Source organism: Pogoniulus pusillus, chromosome 11 (genome assembly GCF_015220805.1).
Source record: "Pogoniulus pusillus isolate bPogPus1 chromosome 11, bPogPus1.pri, whole genome shotgun sequence".
In the NCBI taxonomy this organism is placed as follows: domain Eukaryota; kingdom Metazoa; phylum Chordata; class Aves; order Piciformes; family Lybiidae; genus Pogoniulus; species Pogoniulus pusillus.
In genome coordinates, this window is record NC_087274.1 from 1,319,153 (window position 1) to 1,343,297 (window position 24,145).

Consider the following 24,145-nt stretch of genomic DNA (forward strand, 5'->3'; position numbering starts at 1 on the left):
ACCTGTGCCAGTGTCTCACCACCCTCACTGCAGAGAACCCTTTCCTCACAGCCACTTTCAATCTCCCCTCTGCCACTTCAAACCCATTCCTCTTCCTCCTCCTCTCATTCCCAGACCTTGTCAGTAGTCCCTTCCCAGCCCTCCTGCAGCCCCCTTCACAGCCTGCAAGGCCACTCCAAGCTCTCCTGGAAGCCTTCTCCTCTCCAGGCTGCAGAGCCCCAACTCTCTCAGCCTGTGCTCAGAGCAGAGCTGCTGCAGCCCTCTCAGCATCTTGGTGGCCTCCTCTGCACTGGCTCCAACCCTTCCATGTGCTGCTTGAGCTGGGGGCTACATTACTGCCCCCAGGACTGGAGGTGGGGTGTGAGGAGAGCAAAGGGGCAGAATCCTCTCTCCTTTCTTCCCTCCCTCATAGGAGCCAGGGCCTGAAAGCCATTTTACAGCCACTACCTTGTGCTTCAAGACCACTTGGCATGTAAAAGCTCCCTTGTATCTGAAAAGTGCTTTGTGCTTTATGCCTCCCTGGCACTTCAGCTGAGGATTCTTCTCTCCCAGAGGCTGGAGGTGGCATGTTTGGAGGAACAGATTGTCTAGATCTGTGCGTGGCTGAAAATGGAAGGAGCCTGAGCTGAGTGCCTAATAGTGGGCAAGAAGAAAAGGAAGGGAAGAACAGTGGGTCCCATGTGCTCTGCAGGCTGCACTGGGCAGCACTGCTGCTGTTCTGCAGTTAGCAGCTCCCAGCATTCTGGAGCCCTGCTAGCCTTGCAAGGTGCCTACAGGTGCAGCAGCTTCCCTGTGCCGAGCCATGACAGTGCTGCCATGAACCCTCTTCCCTTGGAGAGCTGCAGGCAGCCCTTGCCTGCCCTTTAGGAAGAGACAAAGCTGTGGTGAGGGAAGAGAAGAAAAGGAGGTTTTGGAGAAGGAAATCCCAGGAAGGTAGTCCCAACCTCCTGCCATGGGCAGGGACACCTCCCAGCAGCACAGGGTGCTCAAGGGCTCATCCAGCCTGGCCTTGAACACCTCCAGGGAGGTTGTGGAGCACAAGAAGCACCCAACGTGATCTTTGATCCCACTGGGTGCTTCTGTGCTTCACAACCTCCCTGGGCAGCCTGTGCCAGTGTCTCACCTCCCTCACTGCAAAGAATTTCCTCCTCATCTCCAGTCTCCATTTGCTCTCATCAAGCTCCACTCATCCCCTCTCACCCTAGCACTGCAAGCCCCTTAGATGAAAATTCCCTTCCTGTCTTTCTTGCAGACCAAACAGCAGAGGACTTCATCCTGCCCTGGCTCCTGTCTCATGTGGATGCTGACATCTGTGTGCAGCAGCTGTGAGAGCAGAGCTCAGCAGCTTGCAGGCAGAAGTCACTTTTGGGGTCACTTCACAGAGGTGTAAATCCCAACCAAGGGCTCAGAGAGAGTTACCTGCTCCCCTCTGCCCCCGAGCAGGCTTCAGCCCCCAGCAGACACCTTTCTGAGTGGCCTTTATGGTGCCTGGCTTGGCAGTTCCTGCATCCTGATGTTTGTGTTGCCTGGTACAAAAGGAGGGAGAGTTAACTTCTGATCTTTTGCATTAATGAATCAGGAATTAAGAGTTTGAGTTCCAGTCTATGTAGGGCATGGCTTGAGACTGCAGCACTCCCAGCTGCCACCATGTTCTCCCAAGGCTTTGGAGACTCATCTCTCTTCTGCCTTTCATCTCTAGGTCTGCCTTATGGATGGGAAGAAGCTTACACAGCAGATGGGATCAAGTATTTCATCAAGTGAGTAGCTGTGGGGGGCAGTGGGTGAGAGCTGGAAGAGAAGCACATCAAATGCAGACATGTTCAAACCTGGAGCTGGGGGGGAAGGAGTAAAGCAGGGGCAGCTACAGCTTCTGTCTGCAGCTGCCTGCAGGGAAGCTGTAGCCAGGTGGGGTTGGGCTCTGCTGCCAGGCAGCCAGCACCAGAAGAAGGGGACAGAGGCTCAAGCTGTGCCAGGGCAGGTCTAGGCTAGATGTGAGGAGGAAGCTCCTGGCAGAGAGAGTGATTGGCATTGGAATGGGCTGCCCAGGAAGGTGATGGAGTCTCTGTCCCTGGAGGCACTGAGTGGGGCACTGAGTGCCATGGTCTGGTTGGCTGGGCAGGGCTGGGTGAGCTTGGAGCTCTCTGTCTTCCTGACTGAGTCTGTGATTCTAAGCTGCTGTGTGTTTGTGCCCATCTTCACAGCCTGCATCACTTCATTTCTTTGTGGCTCCACTGTCCAGAGGGTCCTGGAGGGTTCAGTGACAACCCCAGCTGGGAAGCAGTGAGTGTCCTTCAGCTGTCCCTGCTCTGCAAGGCTGACAGCTTCCCCACTGAGGTGCTTGAGCTAAGAAACAGAATCACAGAATCAATCAGGTTGGAAGAGACCTCCAAGATCACCCAGTCAAAATCAGCCCCTCCCTGGTTGAGGGGGGAGGACCTGTGTCTGAAATGCCTTTGGGCTGGGGGGAAGGGGAGGAGTTCTTAGAGTCCCTGTCGAGTTCTGGAAGGTGATGCTCTGGTTTCACCTAGACCCAGAGGGTTTTGCTGCCATATCCACCTGCCTCGGGTGGGAATCAGAGGGTTGTGTTGCTGCAGGAGGGAGAAGGAGCAGCTCTGGAAGCTTGGAGTTAGGCAGGAAGAGCAAGAGATGTGCAGCTCCACAGCAGTCACTGGGAGCAGAAGGCCTTGCACTCCAGACTCTGCACCTCAGATGCTAAGCAGAGCTTTGCTACCTGGAGCAGGACAGAGCATTGGCACTGCAGGTAGGGCTGGCTGCAGGTTCAGCACTTCTCTGCACTGAGCCTTCCCTCTCTGCAGAGACCTCACTTGTGCCTGCCCCGTGGAAGTGACACCTCTGCTTGCCCTGGGGGAAGAGTGGTTACCAAAGATAAAGCCACACTCCTGGCAGCTGTGTTAAAAGGGGGTGAAAGCAGCTCTGAAGAGAGAGCCTTGGGGGTGTTGGGTGCTGAGCAGCTGCCCAGGAGCCAGCAGTGCCCTCATGCAGCCCAGCAGGCAGCCAAGCACTGGGCTACAGCCAGAGGAGTGTGGGCAGCAGGGCAAGAGAGGGCATTGTGCCCCTTGGCTCTGCTCTGCTCAGACCTCACCTCCAATCCTGCCTCCAGCTCTGCTGTCCCCAGCAGGAGGAGGACACAGAGCTGTGGAGAGAGTCCAGAGGAGGGCACAAAGATGTTCCCAGGGCTGGAGCAGCTCTGCTGTGAGCACTGAGGGAGGGCTGAGGGAGCTGGGGGGGTGCAGCCTGCAGAGGAGAAGGCTCCAAGGGCACTTCAGAGCTGCTGCCAGGACCTGAAGGGAGCCTGCAGGAAGGCTGCAGAGGGACTTGTGCTGAGGGGGTCTGAGCCAGGCCAAGGGGAAAGGTTTGGAGCTGAGGCAGAGCAGGGCTAGACTGGAGCTGAGAAAGAAGCTCTGCAGTGTGAGGGTGGTGAGAGTCTGTCCCAGGCTGCCCAGGGAGGCTGTGGCTGCCTCCTGCCTGGGGGTGCTCAAGGGCAGGCTGGATGAGACCTTGAGCAGCTGAGCCTAGCTGAGAGGTGTCCCTGCCTGTGGTGGGATGTTAGAACTGGATGATCTTGAAGGTCTCTTCCAACCCAAAACGTTCTCTGACTCTCTGTGGCCATTTCTGTCCTCCCAAGGCCTTGCAGAAGTGTCCTGCAGAGCTGTGCAGCCCCAGCCCTTGGGGGCCAGGAGGGGCAGGGACACTTTGCTTTCCTGTTGCTCTCCAGGCACCCTGCTCTGCTGACCTGGGCTCACCCCTTGGTGCCTCCAGCTAACCTGTGCTGCCCTGCAGCGCTTCCCAAAGCCCCAGAGGAGGAGGATTCTGCATCCCAGCTCTAGCCAAAGGGCAGCTCTTGCTGTCAGACAGATGTAGGTTACTCCATGGGCCTTAGGCCAAAGCAAATGGTAGAAAAATAACTTAGGAAATGAAAGTGAACTGAAAGCCAATTTCAGTGCAGTGGAAAGAAATCCAAGAGCAACTCTTAAACCAGAGCACTGCTCCCTTGGTCTCCACCTGTGGCTGCAGGGAGCCATTGAAGGAAAGAGCAGGGGGCTGCTGGGGGCTGTCCTGGGTGCAGCACTCCAAGTTTGGAACCATCTACCTGCAAGCTGAGCTGGGAGGTGTCATTATCTGGCAAGGGCAGCAAGCAAATCTAGCAGCAGGACAGAAGGAACCTCACATGCCTGAAATATTCTCTCCCCCCCCCTTTCCTTGCTGCTGTCTGCTTCCCGTCCAAGGCCCTTTCCTGCTGACTCAGCACAAAGCCCCACGGATGCCTTTGAAGTTCTGCGCTCGGGGGCTGAGCTGTTGCAGCTGTAAGATGCAGAGAAGCAGCAGCAGGCTCCCAGCTGGCCGAGGGGTGGGAGGCTGCTTTGGAGCTGTGGAATGGCTGGGCCTGAAGGGACCTCACAGATGAGCCTCTGCAGCCCCCCTGCCACGGGCAGGGACAGCTCTCAGCTGGGCCTGGCCTCACACGGCCCCGGGGGGGTCAGCAGCTGTTTCCCAGGCTGCCCCCAGCACATGTGCATTGAGGAGTTCCCCTGAAGAAGCTTTCCAGGGACTTTTGCATGCCTGAGCCTTGGTTGGCAGTGACTCCTGAGTGCTCTTCCCTGCCCTTCACATGCTCCTGGCGTTCCAGGTGGCAGTGCCTCAGCTTTTCCATCCTGGGTGCCTGCTGCAGCCTGCCCTGCCAAGTTCTGCCTGCAGCCCTTACCTGTGCACCCTGTGCTCTCTCTGCCTGTCACCATTCACCCTCCTTACTGCACTTGGAAGTGTGTGGAGGCACTCTAGGAAAGCCACACCAAGCTAGGGCTGTCAGAGAGCCTAAATTCACCCTTCCCACAGGGACAACCTGCCCCTGGGCTCATCACAGAGCCTGAATTCACCCTTCCCACAGGGACACCTGCCCCTGCAACTGGGCTCCTTTCATAGGATCAGGCAGGCTGGCAGAGAGCTCCAAGCTCACCCAGCCCAGCCTAGCACCCAGCCCTGCCCAACCAACCAGACCATGGCACTCAGTGCCCCAGCCAGGCTTGGCTTCAACACCTCCTGCCACAGCCACTCCACCACCTCCCTGGGCAGCCCATTCCAATGCCAATCACTCTCTGTGGTGTGTGGGTCCCTTCCCCCTGACACGGAGTGGTAGAGGCTCCCAGATGAAAACTCTCCCCTAGACTGGAAATAGCCTTTCCTGGGAGGAACTTTGCTCCAGGAGCATCCTCTCAGCTGCTCCTCTTCAGCAGGTCTCAGTCTCATTGTTTCAGGTGGGGGTCAGAGAAGGGATGATGCTGCCCAGCCCTGCTGCAGGTGCTGTCCCCTCCTCTTTGGCTGTGGGTGTCAGTGTCTGGTCCAGGTGCTGCTGCTCTGGCAGGGGGGCTGGACTGGATGATCTGTCGAGGTCCCTTCCAGCCCCTGACTTTCGGTGATTCTCTGATTCCATCTCTTCATTCTTGGGCATTTAGAAAAGCCAGGAGGGGATTAAGAGTATCTCAGCCCCAGCCCACTCCCACCCACACAGGCAGGTTCAAGAACCTGTTCTCATTCCCAGAGTGTGGCCACAACTGGCCTGAGCTCCTGTGTGAGCCATTCCCTGGTGCTGCAGCCAGGCTGGGAGGCAGCAGGGGACCTGCAGTGGCTCCCTCTGAGTCCCCAGCAGCTGTTAAGAGTGCTGAGGACACTCCAATGGGATTTTAATTAGTGGCTGCCCTCAGTTCCAGAGACTTTATTGGGCCATCAAGGAGGTGAGTCCATAAATCTATAGGTTATAAATCTACTGCAGTAAACACCCCAGAATGGAATCTTAATAGCACAGAAGCTTGAGACAGCTTGCTCTGAGACTGCCATAAATATCTCTGAGGGGGGTGTAGCAATCTGAAGTGCATGAGAAATCAGGCTTTAAAAGAGGCAAACCAGCTGGCTCCTGGTACACACCGAAGTGAAACCTACTTCTGTGAAGATCTGACATGAATAAAAGATGCACAGGGCTAGAGGAGGGCTCTGGGGGCTGCTGGGGAGAGCTGCAACTTCTCCACGAGTCATAGACTCAGCCAGGCTGGAAGAGAGCTCCAAGCTCATCCAGCCCAGCCTAGCACCCAGCCCTGCCCAGCCAACAAGACCATGGCACTAAGTGCCCCAGCCAGGCTTGGCTTCAACACCTCCTGCCATGGCCACTCCACCACCTCCCTGGGCAGCCCATTCCAGTGCCAATCACTCTCTCTGACAACAACTTCCTAACAACATCCAGCCTGAACCTGCCCTGGCACAGCTTGAGACTCTGTCCCCTTCTTCTGGTGCTGGCTGCCTGGCAGCAGAGCCCAACCCCACCTGGCTACAGCCTCCCTGCAGGCAGCTGCAGGCAGCAATGAGCTCTGCCCTGAGCCTCCTCTGCTGCAGGCTGCACCCCCCCAGCTCCCTCAGCCTCTCCTCACAGGGTTCTGCTCCAGGCCCCTCCCCAGCCTTGCTGCCCTTCTCCAAACACCTTCCAGCACCTCAGCATCTCTCTGCAATGGAGGAGCCCAGAACTGGACACAGCACTCTAGGGGTGGCCTGAGCAGTGCTGAGCATAGGGGCAGAAGAACCTCCCTTGTCCTGCTGCCCACACTGCTCCTGAGCCAGCCCAGGATGCCAGTGGCTCACTGGATTCATTGACTCAGGCTGTGCCAGGGCAGGTTCAGGCTGGATGTCAGGAAGAAGCTCTTCACAGCAAGAGTGACTGGCATTGGAATGGGCTGCCTGGGGAGGTGATGGAGTCCCAATCCCTGGAAGTATTTAGGAGGAGGCTGCATGAGGCACTCGGTGCCATGGGTTAGTTAATTAGAAGGGTTAGGTGATAGCTTGGACTCAATCTTTTCCAACCTGGCTAACTCTGTGGTTGTGTTTTGGCCTCCTTTGCTCCAGGACAGTGGAATGTAGTCTGCTGAGGGCCTCACTGCGCATCCCAAATCACCCATAAGGTCATGGACAGGTCTTGGTGGGCAGGGGTGGGTGGAGGTCATCTCCTTTACCCACCTGTTCAGGACTAAGCTCTCCAGAGCCCTGTCAAACCAAGCCCTGCCTGTCTGCAGGCTCCCTCCCAGTCCCTCACCTTTAGTAGCTCCTAGGTTTGGTTTGCCAGCAGGAGAAGGTCTCTGCTGAGAGCTGCCCTCCCAAGTGCAGCACCCTGGGGCAGGTTCCAGGCTGGTGCTGCAGGAGCAGGCTCCACTGCCCCTGCTGGGACAGATTCATCTTCCCTTCTCCCCCAGAGCCCTTTCTGCTTAATCTCTTCCCTCCTCCCACCCAGTTCACCTTTAACATATGGCAGCTCTGTCTCATGAGCCTGCCACCTAAAATTAGGTGGGGCCTTGCTACTCTCCCTCCCACTGCCACCCACCCCTCACATATGCATGCAGTTGGTGGGGAGCAGCTGTGGCTTTGGCCCCTCCACACACTGCCTGGTGGCATTTCCACAGGCAGGCTCCAGCTAGCCCACAGGAGCTGCTACTGCCTCAGGAACGCTTAGCTCCACTCACCTTTGCCTGAAGGGCAGCTACAGAGTGCCCAGAGCTGTGGCACTTTGGGGAGCTGGCCCTCAGCTGCCCTAGGCTCAGTGCAGTGGTAGGGTGAGAGGGGATGGATTGAAGCTGGAAGAGGGGAGGTTCAGACTGGAGATGAAGAAGAAATCACTGACAGGGAGGGTGGGGAGGCACAGGAGCAGGCTGCCCAGGGAGGCTGTGGATGCTGCCTGCCATTGCCTCTCCTCCTATCAGTAGAGGCCCTTCCCCAGCCTTCCTGGGGGCTCCTACTTAACACAAACCAAATCCTGTCCCTTCCAGAGCAGGCACCTCCAGCGCCTGCCCTGTGACACCGCAGCACATGGCACTGCTGCAGCCCAGAGCAGCTGCTGGCAGAGAGCCCTGAGCCCACTGCTGCTGGGCAGGGATCCTGCTGAAGGACACCCCCAAATCCACTCCTGCTGCTTGCCCTTGCTTGTTCATGGAAGAGACCTCAAAGCTCATCCAGTTCCAACCCCCTCCATGGGCAGGGACAGCTCCTCCTAGAGCAGGCTGCTCAAGACCTGATCCAGCCTGGCCTTGAACACCTCCAGGTGTCTGTGATGACTGATGGCATTTGGGGTACTGCAGATCCTTGGGGCTGTTGCTGGTGTTTGGGTTCATTGCTGGTGTTTGGGTTTGGTGCTGATGTGTGTGTGGTGCTGATGTGTGTGTGTGGTGCTGATGTGTGTGTGGTGCTGGTGTGGGTTTGGTGCTGATGTGTGTGTGGTGCTGGTGTGGGTTTGGTGCTGATGTGTGTGTGTTGCTGATGTGTGTGGTGCTGATGTGTGTGTGTTGCTGATGTGTGTGTGTGGTGCTGATGTGTGTGGTGCTGATGTGTGTGTGGTGCTGATGTGTGTGTGTTGCTGATGTGTGTGTGGTGCTGATGTGTGTGTGGTGCTGATGTGTGTTTGGTGCTGATGTGTGTGTGGTGCTGATGTGTGTGTGTTGCTGATGTGTGTGTGGTGCTGATGTGTGTGGTGCTGATGTGTGTGTGGTGCTGATGTGTGTGTGGTGCTGATGTGTGTGTGGTGCTGGTGTGTGTGGTGCTGATGTGTGTGTGGTGCTGATGTGTGTGTGTTGCTGATGTGTGTGTGTTGCTGATGTGTGTGTGGTGCTGATGTGTGTGTGGTGCTGATGTGTGTGTGGTGCTGATGTGTGTGGTGCTGATGTGTGTGTGGTGCTGATGTGTGTGTGGTGCTGATGTGTGTGTGGTGCTGATGTGTGTGTGGTGCTGATGTGTGTGTGGTGCTGATGTGTGTGTGTTGCTGATGTGTGTGTGGTGCTGATGTGTGTGTGGTGCTGATGTGTGTGTGGTGCTGATGTGTGTGGTGCTGATGTGTGTGTGTTGCTGATGTGTGTGTGGTGCTGATGTGTGTGTGGTGCTGATGTGTGTGTGGTGCTGATGTGTGTTTGGTGCTGGTGTGTGTGTGTTGCTGATGTGTGTGTGGTGCTGATGTGTGTGTGGTGCTGATGTGTGTGTGGTGCTGATGTGGGTTTGGTGCTGATGTGTGTTTGGTGCTGATGTGTGTGTGGTGCTGATGTGTGTGTGGTGCTGATGTGTGTGTGGTGCTGATGTGTGTGTGGTGCTGATGTGTGTGTGGTGCTGATGTGTGTGTGGTGCTGATGTGTGTGTGGTGCTGATGTGTGTTTGGTGCTGATGTGTGTGTGTTGCTGATGTGTGTTTGGTGCTGATGTGTGTGTGTTGCTGATGTGTGTGTGGTGCTGATGTGTGTGTGGTGCTGATGTGTGTGGTGCTGATGTGTGTGTGGTGCTGATGTGTGTGTGGTGCTGATGTGTGTTTGGTGCTGGTGTGTGTGTGGTGCTGATGTGTGTGTGGTGCTGATGTGTGGTTTTACAGCAGATCTGTGAGTTTATTGATGGTGTTTGGGTTCACTGCTGGTGTTAGGTTTTGTGGCTGATGTTTGGGCTCGCTCTGCAGTGATCTTTGGCTTGCAGGGAATTGAGCTCCTCTGATTTTCACTGAGATCACTGTGCATGACTGCAAGGAAAATAACCTCAGATGGGAAACTGGGAAGCTGGGGAAGCTGGCAGTGGATTGTATGATAACATGAGCCTGTAAAACAAGAATGTTAAGACCTTAAGCTGCTTTTGGTTGGGCAGTTGGAGGGTTCTTTGTTTTGTCTTGGTTTCTTCTTCCCTGAGAGGTTGTTTGGGTTTCTGATGTCAAGACCCCAACTACAGCTTCCACGGATCCCACACACTCTGCCCAGGTTCTGCCCTGCCACAGCAGCCAGCTGGGGAGGTTCCTTCTGTGGGAAACTACATCAAGCTGAACAAATGTTTCCTGCTCCAGACCTGCAAATCCCTCTGAAAGCAGTGAGCTGCTTTGTGTTACCTCTGCTGGGGAGCTGCACTCTTGCCCCCATGTGAGCCAGGCTCTAATTCTCACCTGTGCAGTTGCCAGACAGGGCTGGAAATGTGATGTTTGGGCCCCTGCTAAGCTCTGCTTTGTGAGGGCAGGGTTTGGTGCTGGTGAACTCCTGTTCACCACTCTACACCTTCTGTCCTCCTGAGGCTGGACTGGGGCTGGGGAGAGCCAGCAGCAGCCCAGCAGTGCTCAGCAGGGTGGGTTTAAGCTGAAGGAGAATAGATTCAGGTTGGATCTTAGGAAGAAATTCTTCACTGGGAGGGCAGCAAGACTCTGGAATGCATTGCCCAGGGGGGGACAGGCTCTGCTCACTGCTCCCTGGGGTAGGACAAGCAGCAGTGGATGGAAGCTGCAGCACAGGAGGTTCCAGCTCAGCACAAGGGGAACTTCTTTCCTGGAAGGCTCCCAGAGCCTGGCACAGGCTGCCCAGAGAGGCTGTGGAGTCTCCTTCTCTGGAGCCTCTCCAGGCCTGTCTGGATGTGTTCCTGTGTGCCCTGAGCTGGATTGTGTGGTCCTGCTCTGGCAGGGGTTGGGCTGGATGAGCTCTTGGGGTCCCTTCCAACCCCTGACATCTGTGAGTCTGTGAAGTGCTTCCTGGCTCCAGGATCAGGGCTGGCTGGGGACACCTCCAAACCTCTGCAGGCAGCAGGGCAGTCACCAGCGATCGAGGGGGCTTGGACTCGGTGATCAACTTGGTCCCTTCCAACCCCTGTGATCCTGTGGTCCTGTGATGTGGCTGTCCCCTCCCTGCAGGTGCTCCAGGCCAGGCTGGATGTGCTGGTGGGAGGTGTCCCTGCGTGGCAGGGGTTGGGTTGATGATGTCTGAGGCCTGCTCCAGCCTGGGCTGTTCTGTGATCCCCCTGCGTGTGTCAGCAGCAGCAGAGGCAGGAGCCCTGCTCCAGCTCCAGCTCCTCCTGGCACAGCTGTAGCTCAGGCACAAGCCTCCAGCAGCTCCTGATGCATTGCAAATCACCTGCCCCAGGGTCTGGATGCTGCTGGCTTAGAGACACAGCAGGGTGAGTAACTGCAGGGGACAGAGCAGCGCTTCTGGAGTCAGAGCAGTGGGGGGGAGAGATCTCAGGGAGTGCTGGAAAACTGTGGGGAGTGTGCAGATTGCATCACCCAAAGCTTTGGGCTGAGTCAGCCTTGGCTGAGCTCCTGCTGTTGTTGTTGGCTGTGGTTTGGACTGGGCCATTTGTTTACTGTTGACAGTCTCTCATGATGCAGCAGGCTTTGGCTGCAGAAAGCTTCCTCCCAGAGCCTGCTGCCTCCTGACACTGCTCCTGGAGCATTCCTAGCAGCCAAGAGCTGCAGCAGGGAATGAACAGCAAGGGGGCTGCTGGGGCTTCCCCTCCTGTCCCTCGGGCTTTAATTAACACTCAGGCAAAATCTGTGATCTCTAGGGGCAGTACAGGAACAGTCATGTTGCCTCAGGTCCCTGTCCCATGAGGTGAGGAATGCTCCTGATCCCAGTACAGCCAATAAAGAGTTGAGGTCACTGCCATCTTCCAGGGCCTGCCCAGCATCTCCTGGGGTGCTCTCAGATGTTCCTAGATTCACAGGTGGCATTGGGTTGGAAGGGACCCTCCCAGCTCATCTCCAACCCCCTGCAGGCAGCAGGGACACCTCCAGCTGAAGCAGGCTGCCCAGGGCCACACTGAGTCTGACCTTGAATGTCTCCAGGGATGAGCCTCAGCCACCTCCCTGGGCAGCCTGTGCCAGTCTCTGCCCACCCTCACTGTACACAGCTTCCTCCTGATGCCCAACCTAACCCTTCCCTGCCCCAGTCCCAAACCATTGCCCTTTGTCCTCTCCCCACAGCCCCTTCTGAACAGTCCCTGCCCAGCCTGCCTGCAGCTCCCCTGCAGGTGCTGAGCTGCAGCTCTGAGCTCTCCTGCAGCCTTCTCTTCCCCAGGCTGAGCAGCCCCAGCTCTTGGGGTTTGAGATGTTGTTTTGAAAGCCAGCAGAGTTCTAAACCAATCTTAACCCAAAGGGGAGAGACAAGAAGAACATTACAGCTCAAAGGCCAAACCCCCTCCCACCCTGCCTTCTAGATGCCATGGCTGGAAACTGCCTTCCCAGGTGCTCTCAGGATTGATTTGCATCAACGTGGGGCAGTTCTGTTTGGGTTTTAAAGCTTATCCACCTGAGGATTCCCTGTTGGGCTCCAGAGCTTGGCCCTAGCTGGAGAACACAATTTAAGGTCAAAATCCTGCCTTGGTAGTGCTCAGCACCTCACAAGGTGCAGATCAGGGCTTCCATTAGGCTCTTTCCTTCCACCTAGGACAGTTTTTGGTCTCAAATCAGAATCACAAACTCAGTCAGGGAGAGAATGAACCACAAGGAGCAGCCAGTCCCAACCCCTGCCATGCCCAGGGACACCCTACCCTAGAGCAGCCTGACCACAGCCTCAGCCAGCCTGGCCTCAAACACCTCCAGCCATGGGGCCTCAACCACCTCCCTGGGCAACCCCTGCCAGCCTCTCACCACTCTCCTGCTCAACAACTTCCTCCTCACCTCCAGCCTCACTCTCCCCACCTCCACCTTTGCTCCATTCCCCCCACTCCTGCCACTCCCTCACAGCCTCAAAAGTCCCTCCCCAGCTTTTTTGTAGCCCCCTTCAGATGCTGGAAGGCCACAAGAAGGTGCCCTGGGAGCCTCCTCTGCTCCAGCCTGCACAGCCCCAACTCTTTCAGTCTGTGCTCACAGCAGAGCTGCTGCAGCCTCTCAGCATCCTCTGGGGCCTGCTCTGGACACTCTCCAGCATCTCCACAGCCCTCTTGTCCCAGGGGCTCCAGAGCTGGATGCAGGACTCCAGGTGGGGTCTGAGCAGAGCAGAGCAGAGGGGCAGAATCCCCTCCCTGGCCCTGCTGGCCACACTGCTGCTGCTGCAGCCCAGGCTCTGCTTGGCTTTCTGGGCTGCAAGTGCACACTGCTGGCTCCTGCTGAGCTTCTCCTCCAGCAGCACCCCCAAGTCCCTCTCCTCAGGGCTGCTCTCCAGCCTGGCACTGCCCAGCCTGGATTGGTGCTTGGCATTGCCCCGACCCAGATGCTAGGGGCTGCAGAACTGCAGGCAGTAGATGCTTGTCTTAAATTCTGCTTTGAAATCGTTTCCCATGCAGGGAAGGCAGAGCCAGGAGGAGGGTAATTAGAATGGCATTTTAAACCCTTTCTCCACCAGTTCTTTGCCAAGGAGAAAAAAAACACCACCACCACCAGAAAAAAATCCCTGTCTCCTCCTGGTTTGTTTTTCCAGGCTCTGAAATGTATCCTGCAATCCTCTGATGCTAAAGAGACAGAAGAAGCTGCTGCCATATTTCCAGATCAGATGTCTCTGTTTCCTAACAATCAGTCTGGCTCCCCTCTGAGAGCAGGGACTTGTTTGGAAACCTGCAGTGCTCTAAACCTTCTTAATTGCTCTGGAAACCTGGAATTAAGCTTTTGAAAAGGGAACTGAGGAGAGGAGGAGGCTGAGGTGAGACCTCAGTGCTCCCTGGAAGGAGTGAGGTGGAGGTTGGGCTCTGCTCCCCAGTCACAAGTGATAGGAGAGGAGATCATAAAATGGGTTTAGGTGGGAAAGGACCTCAAGGATCATCCAGTGCCAAACCCCTGCCATAGGCAGGGACACCTCCTGCTAGAACAGGTTGCTCAGTGCCTCATCCAGCCTGGCCTTGAACACCTCCAGGGAGGTTGTGGAGCACAGAAGCACCCAATGGGATCAAAGATCACATTCTGTGACTCTGTGCTCCACAACCTCCCTGGGCAACCTGTGCCAGTGTCTTACCTCCCTCACTGCAGAGAATCCTTTCCTCACAGCCACTTTCTGTCTCCCCTCTGCCACTTCAAACCCATTCTTCCTCCTCCTCCTCCTCTCATTCCCAGACCTTGTCAGTAGTCCCTCCCCAGCCCTCCTGCAGCCCCCTTCACATCCTGCAAGGCCACTCCAAGCTCTCCTGGAAGCCTTCTCCAGGGGAGGGTTAGGGTGGAGAGGAGAAAAAAACTCTGTTCTGCAAGAGTGGTCAGGGATTGGCACAGGCTGCCCAGGGAGGGTGGTGGAGTCCCCAGCTGTGGAGGGGTTCCATGGGGACATGGTTTGGTGGCCGTGGTGCCAATGCTGGGCTGAAGGTTGAACTGGGTGATCTTGGAGGGCTTTAGCAACCCAAACAGTTCTGTGGTTAGCAAATGGAAGAAAAACCAAGATTTACTATTTCACATTTCCATCTAGGAGCAGCTGTGGAGCTGTTGGAGGGTAGCAGAGCCCTGCAGAAGGACCTGGCCAGGCTGCATGGGTGGGCAGAGGCCAAGGGGATGAGACTGAACAAGGCCAAGGGCAGGTTCTGCACTTTGGCCACAACAACCCCAAGCAGCACTGCAGGCTGGGGCCAGAGTGGCTGAGAGCAGCCAGGCAGAGAGGGAGCTGGGGGTGCTGGCAGAGAGGAGCTGCAGAGGAGGCAGCAGTGTGCCCAGGTGGGCAGCAGAGCCAATGGCATCCTGGGCTGGCTCAGGAGCAGTGTGGGCAGCAGGACAAGGGAGGTTCTTCTGCCCACCCCTGTGCTCAGCACTGCTCAGGCCACCCCTGGAGTGCTGTGTCCAGTTCTGGGCTCCTCCATTGCAGAGAGATGCTGAGGTGCTGGAAGGTGTTTGGAGAAGGGCAGCAAGGCTGGGGAGGGGCCTGGAGCACAGCCCTGTGAGGAGAGGCTGAGGGGGCTGGGGGTGTGCAGCCTGCAGCAGAGGAGGCTCAGGGCAGAGCTCATTGCTGCCTGCAGCTGCCTGCAGGGAGGCTGTAGCCAGCTGGGGTTGGGCTCTGCTGCCAGGCAGCCAGGGACAGAACAAGGGGACAGAGGCTCAAGCTGTGGCAGGGCAGGTCTAGGCTGGATGTTGTTAGGAAGTTCCTGCCAGAGAGAGTGATTGGCATTGGAATGGGCTGCCCAGGGAGGTGGTGGAGTGGCCGTGGCAGGAGGTGTTGAAGCCAAGCCTGGCTGGGGCACTTAGTGCCATGGTGTGGTTGGTTGGGCAGGGCTGGGTGCTAGGCTGGGCTGGCTGAGCTTGGAGCTCTCTGCCAGCCTGGCTGAGTCTCTGATTCTATTCCCTTGGTGTCCAGAGCAGTTTCACTGCTGAAGCAGAACCCGGAGGCAGATCTCAGTTCCCTCTCACTTTCCTCCCCAGCCCCAGCACACAGAGCAGGGAGGATGTGTTCCTAATCCAGGAATGTTCTGCAAACCAGTAAATCTGGGATTATCTCCTCGGACTGATTATGTCAAAGCTCTTTAGCCACAGCACTTTTGGGGAGCTAAAAATAACCAGCAAGGGGGGAGGAGGTTCATGCATTTATTCTGCCCCTCCATAATCTGGGAGCATTGTGTCTGCCTGCACTCTGGGCTGGGCCCTGCACTCAGTCTGTATTTATTAGAGCTCTTTTCCTAGTAAGGATTTTGGCAGAGGGTTTAAAACAACCCCCCCCAGTAGGAGGGTTCATGAGATAAAGTCCAGTGCAAGTTTGAAGGGTGTGAGTTCAGCTCAGAACTGATTGCAGCAGGATTCCAGACCTCTGCTTTGAAGAAGAGAGCAAGAAAATCATAGAGTCATAGAATCATAGAATCAACCAGGTTGGAAGAGACCTCCAAGATCATCCAGTCCAACCTAGCACCCAGCCCTGTCCAATCAACTAGACCATGGCACTAAGTGCATGATCATTTCACCTTGAGAGAACCTTTCTGCTGTTCTCTAGGGTGTTCAGAACCCCTCAAAGCCTGTGAGTCCCAACCCTGCAGGTGCTCAGAGTCAGGTGGGATGGGGTCTTCAGCAACATAGTCTGGTGGGAGGTGTCCCTGCCCATGGCAGGGAGTTGGAACTGGATGAGCATTAAGGTCCCTTCCAACCCAACCCATTCCGTGACACGAGAGAATTCCACAGAATCACAGACTCAGCCAGGCTGGCAGAGAGCTCCAAGCTCCCCCAGCCCAGCCTAGCACCCAGCCCTGCCCAACCAACCAGACCATGGCACTCAGTGCCCCAGCCAGGCTTGGCTTCAACACCTCCTGCCACGGCCACTCCACCACCTCCCTGGGCAGCCCATTCCAGTGCCAATCACTCTTTCTGCCAGGAACTTCCTCCTCACAGCCAGCCTAGACCTGCCCTGGCACAGCTTGAGCCTCTGTCCCCTTCTTCTGCTGCTGGCTGCCTGGCAGCAGAGCCCAACCCCAGCTGGCTACAGCCTCCCTGCAGGCAGCAATGAGCTCTGCCCTGAGCCTCCTCTGCTGCAGGCTGCACCCCCCCAGCTCCCTCAGCCTCTCCTCACAGGGCTGTGCTCCAGGCCCCTCCCCAGCCTTGCTGCCCTTCTCCAAACACCTTCCAGCACCTCAACATCTCTCTGACTGGAGGAGCCCAGAGCTGGGCACAGCACTGAAGGTGCAGTCCCCAAGCCGTGTGTTTGCTCCAGCAGCAGTTGGCAGGGGTCAGGCACTGCCCCCTCCTCCTCGAGGGTGGAGGGGGAAAATCTTCTGAAGCACCCACACTTAACAAAGGATTTTCCTGGGCTGTGTGGAGGAGCTGTGGGAGCTTTGTGCAGCCTGTCTGTCCCCCGGGGGGCTGCAGGTTGGCTGTGTGAGAGCCAGGGGCAGAGCCGTGGCCTCCCGAGGCGTCTCCTCCACGCACAGTGTTCCTCAGCCACTTGCCATGGCCTCAGCTAAGGAAATCCATCTGGGCACTCCTCGGCTGCAGAGACTGTGCATTTATTAGCAAGGCTGCTTTTTTCTCAAGTGGAAAGAAGCTATCTCCTCTACCAGGAACACTTCATTCCAGAAGGCAGAAGAGGCTGTGTCTTGCCCACACACAGTATGGTCCCATGCGTGCTCCCCGTCAGGTGTATGCTGTTCTCACCCCCAGACTGGGAGGCTGTTCCATTCCCCTGGCCTCACTGGCCTTGAGCAGGCTCTTTCCAGCCATCTAGAAGCTTGAGCAGCTTGGGCTGTGTGCAGTGTCCTGCTGGCTGCCTCTGTGCCAGGGGTAAAGGCTGCAGAAGCAGGACTTGGCCCAGAGGACACAGAATCCTAGAGTCAGTCAGGGCTGGAAGGGAGCACTGAGAGCATCCAGTTCCAGCCGCCCTGCCATGGGCAGGGACAGCCTAGGTGTGGAGAACATCCTGGTTTGGAGTCAGTCTCTGCTGTGAAGAAGAGCTGAGCACCCTGGGGCTGCGTAGTCCTGAGCAGTGTCTGTCAGTACCTGAGGGGTGGGTGCCAGGATGAAGGGGCCAGGCCCTTCCCGGTGGTGCCCAGTGGCAGGGCAAGGGGCAGCAGGTACCAGCTGGAGCCCAGGCGGTTGCACCTCGACGTGAGGGACAGTTGTGTGGTGTGAGGGTGCTGGAGCCCGGGAGCAGGCTGCCCAGAGACGCCGTGGAGGCTCCCTCTTGGAGACCTTCGAGGCCGCCCGGCTGTGCTCCTGTGCCACTTGCCCCAGGTGCTCTGGCAGAGGGCTGGCACTGGATGGGCTCCAGAGGTCCCTGCCGCTGTGCCTCTGCGGTTGCGCAGCCCCGGCAGGCAGAGCAGTGCCCCAGTGAGGCTGTCCCGACCCAGGGCACTTCGCGGGGGCGATGCCGCATTCGGTCGGCTTCCTCAGCGGCCGTGGTGGCCACCTGCGCCCCTCCTGTCGGAGCCCGCAGGGCTTCGCTGCTGGTTGGCTGCGCAGGGGCTGCCGGAGCGGCGCTGCCCCGGGCCGGGACTGGGCGCCGGCGCCAGGCGCTCGCCGCTGCTGCGCGCAGAGCTGAGCCGGGGCAGGCAGCGGCGCCCGGGGGTGCTGGGAGCGCTGCAGCCCTGCTGCGAGCCCTGGGCGGAGGCTGCTGAGGCTCTTTTGGGTTGCTAAAGGCATTTCTTGTGTCTTTGCAGCCACGTGACGCAGACGACCTCGTGGACCCATCCCGTCAGCAGCGCCCTGAGCTGCCTCTGCCCTGAGGAGGAGGAGGAGGATGCAGTCGGAGAGCTTCCTGCGCCCAAGAGCTGAGAGGCTGTGCTGACAGGGAGTAGTCTGCCTGATTTCCATTCCTTAGCACACACTTTGCAACCTAGCTGCTTTCTAGTCTCACATGGCAGCACCGGGTGGCGTTTGTCCCCTGCAAGCCAGGGCAGGTTCTGCTGGTTTGGGGTGGGGTTATTGGTGGCTGCTACAGAAGAGGCAGGAGCTGCAGGAGCCTCCCTTTGGTCCTTAACCTGTCCCAGCTGGGTCTGCAGGAATCAGCCTTTTCCAGCCTTCTCATATCTTCCCTGCTGGCACAGCAGCCCTGGCCTGAAATGGAGCTCTGAGCAGCGTGAGAGTTAAAAGGGGACCACTGGAGGCAGTTCCAGGAGGAGCTTCACAGAAGCACAGTCTGCAAGCTGCAGGCTGAGGTGCTGAGCTTACCCAGTGCTACTGCTTGTGATGGAGGTGCCTTCAACTACTGAAGAGGGGGTTTGGCTTTCCTTGATACTAAGAGGAAGTTGTTGTCAGAGAGAGTGATTGGCATTGGAATGGCTGCCCAGGGAGGTGGTGGAGTGGCCGTGGCAGGAGGTGTTGAAGCCAAGCCTGGCTGGGGCACTTAGTGCCATGGTCTGGTTGGTTGGGCAGGGCTGGGTGCTAGGTTGGGCTGGCTGAGCTTGGAGCTCACTTCCAGCCTGCTGAGTCTGTGATTCTATTCCCTTGGTGTCCAGAGCAGTTTCACTGCTGAAGCAGAACCCGGAGGCAGAGCTGAATTCCCTCTCACTTTCCTCCTCCGCCCCAGCACACAAAGCAGGGAGGATGTGTTCCTGATAGGGCTGGGTGAGAGGTTGGACTGGATGAGCTTGGAGGTCTCTTCCAACCTGGCTGACTTCTGTCAGTCTGTGGAAGGAATTTGCCAATAAATTTTGCTAACTGAAGCTTAGCAACTTACTACAAGTCTTGGAGCCCTGATGACATTTAGAAGAAACACTTCTGGTGTTTGGTGGCTGAGCTGTAGAAGACTGAAGCCTTTGATATGTTGTCAAGTGAAAAGAAACAGTTTTGGTAGAAGGACCCCATCCTCTGTCAACAATGTGAGGCCAAGAACGAGAATGATTCCACTTTTGTGCTCTGCTAAGCTGATAGTTAACATGCATCAGATCCTTCAGGGGAAGCTGTGAAGTTTCAAGTACAATGAAACCTGTGAAACCACCTCCAGGATCAGCAGAAATCAGTCACCTCCTCATAGCTGGGCTTTAAAGTAGAACAAAATCATTTCCTAGGCATTTGGTGATGCTTTGAAAAGAAGAGAATGCCTGAGGGGGATGCTGGTGCCAGCTCCTGAGCAGGTTTCCCTGTGCCCCAGCAGCAGGAAGGGGATTTTCAGTCTCACTGCTCACAGCACAAGGCACAGTGTCAGCTTTGTCAGTCACAGAGTGGGTTGGGTTGGGAAGGACCTCAAAGCTCATCCAGTTCCAAGCCTCCTGCCATGGGCAGGGACACCTCCCACCAGCACAGGACACCTCCCATCAAGCCTGGCCTTGAACACCTCCAGGGAGGTTGTGGAGCACAGAAGCACCCAATGTGAAAGATCACACTCAGTGCTTCTGTGCTCCACAACCTCCCTGGGCAGCTTGTGCCAGTGTCTCACCACTCATCTCCAGTCTCAATCTCTCCTCTTCCAGCTCAAAGCCCCTGCCTAAAACAATAAGCCCTTACAAAAAGTCCTACCCCAGCTCTCTTGCAGCCCCTTTCAGGTACTGGAAGGCTGCTCTAAGTTCTCCCTGGAGCCTTTTCCTCTCCATGCTGAGCAGCCTCAGCTCTCCCAGCCTGTCCCCATATGGTGGTGTCTGTTGGCATTGAGTAAAGGCAAGGAGAATCCCTGAAAGAAGTGTTTGTGGCTGTGGAAGAGGCTAGGCTATGCAGGGCTGCCTGGTGGGAAAGGCTCTCCTGAGGCTCAGGAATTGCTGATGCCACTGGAATTTGCTGGGAACTGCTGGGATCCTTAACACTCAGCTGAGTCTGAACCACCACTGTCTGCTCCAAAGCAAGCACCAAAATCCAGAGGCCTTTTGCATAGAATCAGAGACTCAGCCAGGCTGGCAGAGAGCTCCAAGCTCACCCAGCCCAGCCTAGCACCCAGCCCTGCCCAGCCAACCAGACCATGGCACTAAGTGCCCCAGCCAGCCTTGGCTTCAACACCTCCTGCCACGGCCACTCCACCACCTCCCTGGGCAGCCCATTCCAGTGCCAATCACTCCCTCTGCCAGGAACTTCCTCCTCACATCCAGCCTCAGCCTGCCCTGGCACAGCTTGAGCCTCTGTGCCCTTCTTCTGTTGCTGGCTGCCTGGCAGCAGAGCCCAACCCCACCTGGCTACAGCCTCCCTGCAGGCAGCTGCAGGCAGCAATGAGCTCTGCCCTGAGCCTCCTCTGCTGCAGGCTGCACCCCCCCAGCTCCCTCAGCCTCTCCTCACAGGGCTGTGCTCCAGGCCCCTCCCCAGCCTTGCTGCCCTGCTCCAAACACCTTCCAGCACCTCAACATCTCTCTGCAATGGAGGAGCCCAGAACTGGACACAGCACTGCAGGGGTGGCCTGAGCAGTGCTGAGCACAGGGGTAGAAGAACCTCCCTTGTCCTGCTGCCCACACTGCTCCTGAGCCAGCCCAGGATGCCATTGGCTCTGCTGCCCACCTGGCCACACTGCTGCCTCCTCTTCAGCTCCTCTCTGCCAGCACCCTCAGGGCCCTCTCTGCCTGGCTGCTCTCAGCCACTCTGGCCCCAGCCTGTAGTGCTGCCTGGGGTTGTTGTGGCCAAAGTGCAGAACCCTGCCCTTGGCCTTGTTCAGTCTCATCCCCTTGGCCTCTGCCCACCCATGCAGCCTGGCCAGGTCCCTCAGCAGGGCTCTGCTACCCTCCAGCAGCTCCACAGCTGCCCCTAGCTTGGTGTCATCTGCAAACTCACTGATGCTGGACTCTATCCCCTGCTCCAGATCATCAATGAAGATATTGATCAGGACTGTGCCCAGCACTGGTCCCTGGGGCACACCACCAGTGCCAGCTGCAGCTGGATGTGGCACCATTCACCACCACTCTCTGGGCCCAGCCCTCCTGCCAGTTCTTGACCTGTTTCAGAGTGAATCTGCCCAGGCCAGGAGCTGCCAGCTGTGCCAGGAGCTGCTGGTGGCAGACGATATCAGAGGCTTTGCTGCAGTCCAGGCAGACTCCATCCACAGCCTGCCCCACATGCCCCAGGCAGGAACCTGATCACAAAAGGAGATGCAGAGGCTGCTCACAGTGACTTAGCCAGCAGCAAAACTTTGGGATCCTTTGCTCACTTCTGGGCTCCTGGGCCCCACGGATGGATTGTCCACACCTCCAGCTCCCAGGAGCATCAAACTGAGCTTCAGCTGCTGCAGAGGAGCCACACCAGCAAAACCAGACACCTGCCAGCTCTGGCCCTAGGGCCAGCCTGCCAAAGATGTTTAGCAGCTTAAAGATGTTGATGGAGTTAATGGGCATTAGGCACCTAACCTCCTTAGATGCTGCTATAAATGCTGCTGGGCATGGTTAGGCACCTAAATACCTTGGTAAGTCTCTGCCCTTACTGCTTGCAGTGATAGCACACCAAAAATCAAACCCTGCTGGAGGGGCCTAACCTTTGTCCTCTGTCTCCAGCTTTGCCTTTCCCTGGGGCTCATGTTCATGGAGCACTAAAAATATCAGCCCTCTCACAGCCCAGCCAGCTCCTTGCTGCCTTGCCCACTTACTGCCCTTTGCTCCCCACCCCTGGCTGATGTTGCCATGGGTTTCACAGGTCAGCTCCTTCAGTACAAGCTAATGGTGGTGAGGTCTCCCCTCACAAAGAGTTTTATGTCAGTCAGCAAGGAGTCCCTCGGCTGGGGAGAGGAAAAAAGGGAATGGACCACACTTTGCTTCGGTTAGAGCCCCGGGAGGGTGGGAAGCTGAGCTCCAGTAACCGAGGCTGCTGCTGTCTGCATGCAGTGCCTGAGTCAAACCCCAGCCAGCTCCTGCTGCTCATTTCAAGGGAGGAGATAAGGAAAACCAAAAGCCATCTCGATCCCTCCTGCCCCCAGCTCTGGGGGTGGAGCTCCCAGGCCCCAGGCTGAAACGCAGTTTTTCATCTCCAGCCTGTGCCACCAGGGACCCATCCGTTGGGCACTGTAATTAGTCACCGTGGGGGCTCCACGTTCCAAGTCAAAGCCAGCGGTGCATAATTGATGGCATGGGATGAGCAGCAGCAGAGGAGCCCGTCGGGGAGCTGCCTGTCACTCAGCTCCTCTTATCCCTGCAAATTAACTACTGAAGCCTGGTAAATAATCAAGAGCCAGAGGAAGAGGAAGTGGGACAGCAGCAGTGCTGCCCTGGGACTGTCGTTTGGCTCCTCTGCAGATGCACCCAAAAGGAGTCCTTTTGTTATTAAAGGGAAGGTGTAAATGCAGCTCCTCCGGATTTACCCACTCCCCTGCCTGCTCTTCGTTGGGAATGGCCTTTGTGCCCTGAGCCTAAACGCTGTGTTTGTGCTTAGCCCCTTCTGGCTGCAGCTGCTGCAGGGACCAGAGTGCCACAGGGGGTGATGGAACCCCCCAGAGACTCCGGGCAGGAAGGTTCAAGGGGCAGAGCCACGCACAGAGGTGTCTGGAATCGATGTGCAGTGATGTCCTGGCTGATGGCACTTCGTGCTTGCTCAGGGTGCCCGCACAGCTCCCACCCTTGGCTCTCCTGCTGCCCAGCCCAGCTCTCCTCACTCCCCTGGAGCAAAGCAGCTCTCAGCCTCCCTCTTCCCCGTTTCCAAGGCAAAGCTGCAGCGCCGGCAGCTCCCGGGCAGGCAAAGGGAGCCTGCAGTAATCCGCAGTACCTGAGCTGAGCAGCAGGGCTGTGGCGTGGGGCCCAGGGCTGCAGGAGCAGGGCAGGACAGGCTGTCACCCTGCCTGCCTCATGTCGGGTGGCCCTGCCAGGGCTGCAGCCTAATTGGATTTCTCCAGTGTGGCTTCTGTGCCTCTGGATTGCCAAACCAAATTAAACACCAACACGTTTCCAGTCAACCCCCACCTGAAAGTTCGCCTGGGACAGAAAATGCTGAGAGCCTCAGGTCAGCTTCTCCTCGGCCCAGACCCAGGCTGCTGCCTCAGAGCAGGAGGGGAAGCAGAGCACAGCCCGGGGACCTGCTGCGTGCCTGGGTGCACAGCCACGGGGTGAGGATGGGATTTGCTACAGCATCTCTAGGTGTGTGGTGTCTGTGAGATCTCTCCAGGTGCCCCTGCAACAGCTGCTGCCTCTCCAGAAGGGGACTAGGCATGTGCCCAGTGGCCACCTGGGCACACTGGTGAGAAGGAGCAGAGCTCTTCCTCGCAGGCTGCTGCTCCCTCTGATTTGCTGTTATGGTGACCCAGACCCAGGCACAGCTGCTTGGGACACTGGAACTGGGCTGCTCTGCTGCCCTCCGGGAGACCCCGGACACCTGCTACAGTCCTGGAGAGCCCTGGAGGAGCAGCCAGCTCCAGCTGGCTCCCGGAGCATCCCCCGCTGCACATCGACGTGGGGCATGGCTGCTTCGCGTCTTGCTCCCTCCCTCCGATGTTTATTCATCAGCTGGGGTCGGAGAAGATGAAAAGGCAGCTAGCAGGCTTCTCCCTGGAGCCACGGCTTGCAGTGGCAGTAGGTTTGCAGGGAAGCCTCCCTGCTCACCCAGGCTGGCACTCCTGGGAGCGCCGTGGCTCCTCTGCCAGGGCAATCACCAGGCTCGGGGGCGCCAGAAGTCACTAAACCCAAGCTGCTTTGGTAGGATCCAGAGTCAGGGTGAATTTCTCCCTCTCCTGAAGAACCCAAAGGCAACACTGGGCTGGCTTTGCCCAGTGCCAGGCTGTTCTGATGGGCTTTGTGGCAGCCACCTGAGCAGCTGTAGAGCAGTGCCTGGAACCCAGGGGGCAGGGCAGTGTGGGCTGCTCCTACTCAGGGTTGAGCAGAGCAAAAGCCTGCTGCAGGGAGCCTGGCTGGCATCTTTGTGTTGCAACAGGGACTGGCAGCTGCTGGAGCAGAAACAAACCCACGTCTGAACGAAAGCAAAGAGGCTTTGGGCAGGCACCAGCTTGGCAGAGCTGCTGCCATCCCGCCACAGCCTGGCTCCGGGAGCAGGGCTGGCCAGAAACGGGCTGCCAGGGAGCTCAGGTCTGTGTGTGCAGTGTCCCCTCGCTGAGGAGCAGCAGCTGCACCCCTGGAGCACCCCCAGCCTGCAGAAGAAAAGCTGCATC

General features: G+C 57.3%; 1 protein-coding gene across 2 annotated transcripts in view; it reads left to right on the forward strand.

Moving 5' to 3' along the window:
- The window catches only part of STXBP4 (syntaxin binding protein 4), a 76,050-nt gene extending 57,645 nt beyond the window's left edge, over window positions 1-18,405 (forward strand). The window contains exons 18-19 of one of the 2 annotated variants that reach the window (XM_064150500.1): window positions 1,700-1,757; window positions 17,811-18,405. In XM_064150500.1, coding sequence (XP_064006570.1) covers window positions 1,700-1,757; window positions 17,811-17,925 — 173 coding nt within the window. In that variant the 3' untranslated portion in view covers window positions 17,926-18,405. The remainder of the gene's footprint in view (window positions 1-1,699; window positions 1,758-17,810) is intronic. The other variant, XM_064150502.1, reaches the window with a different exon arrangement.
- The last annotated feature ends 5,740 nt before the right edge of the window (window positions 18,406-24,145 follow it).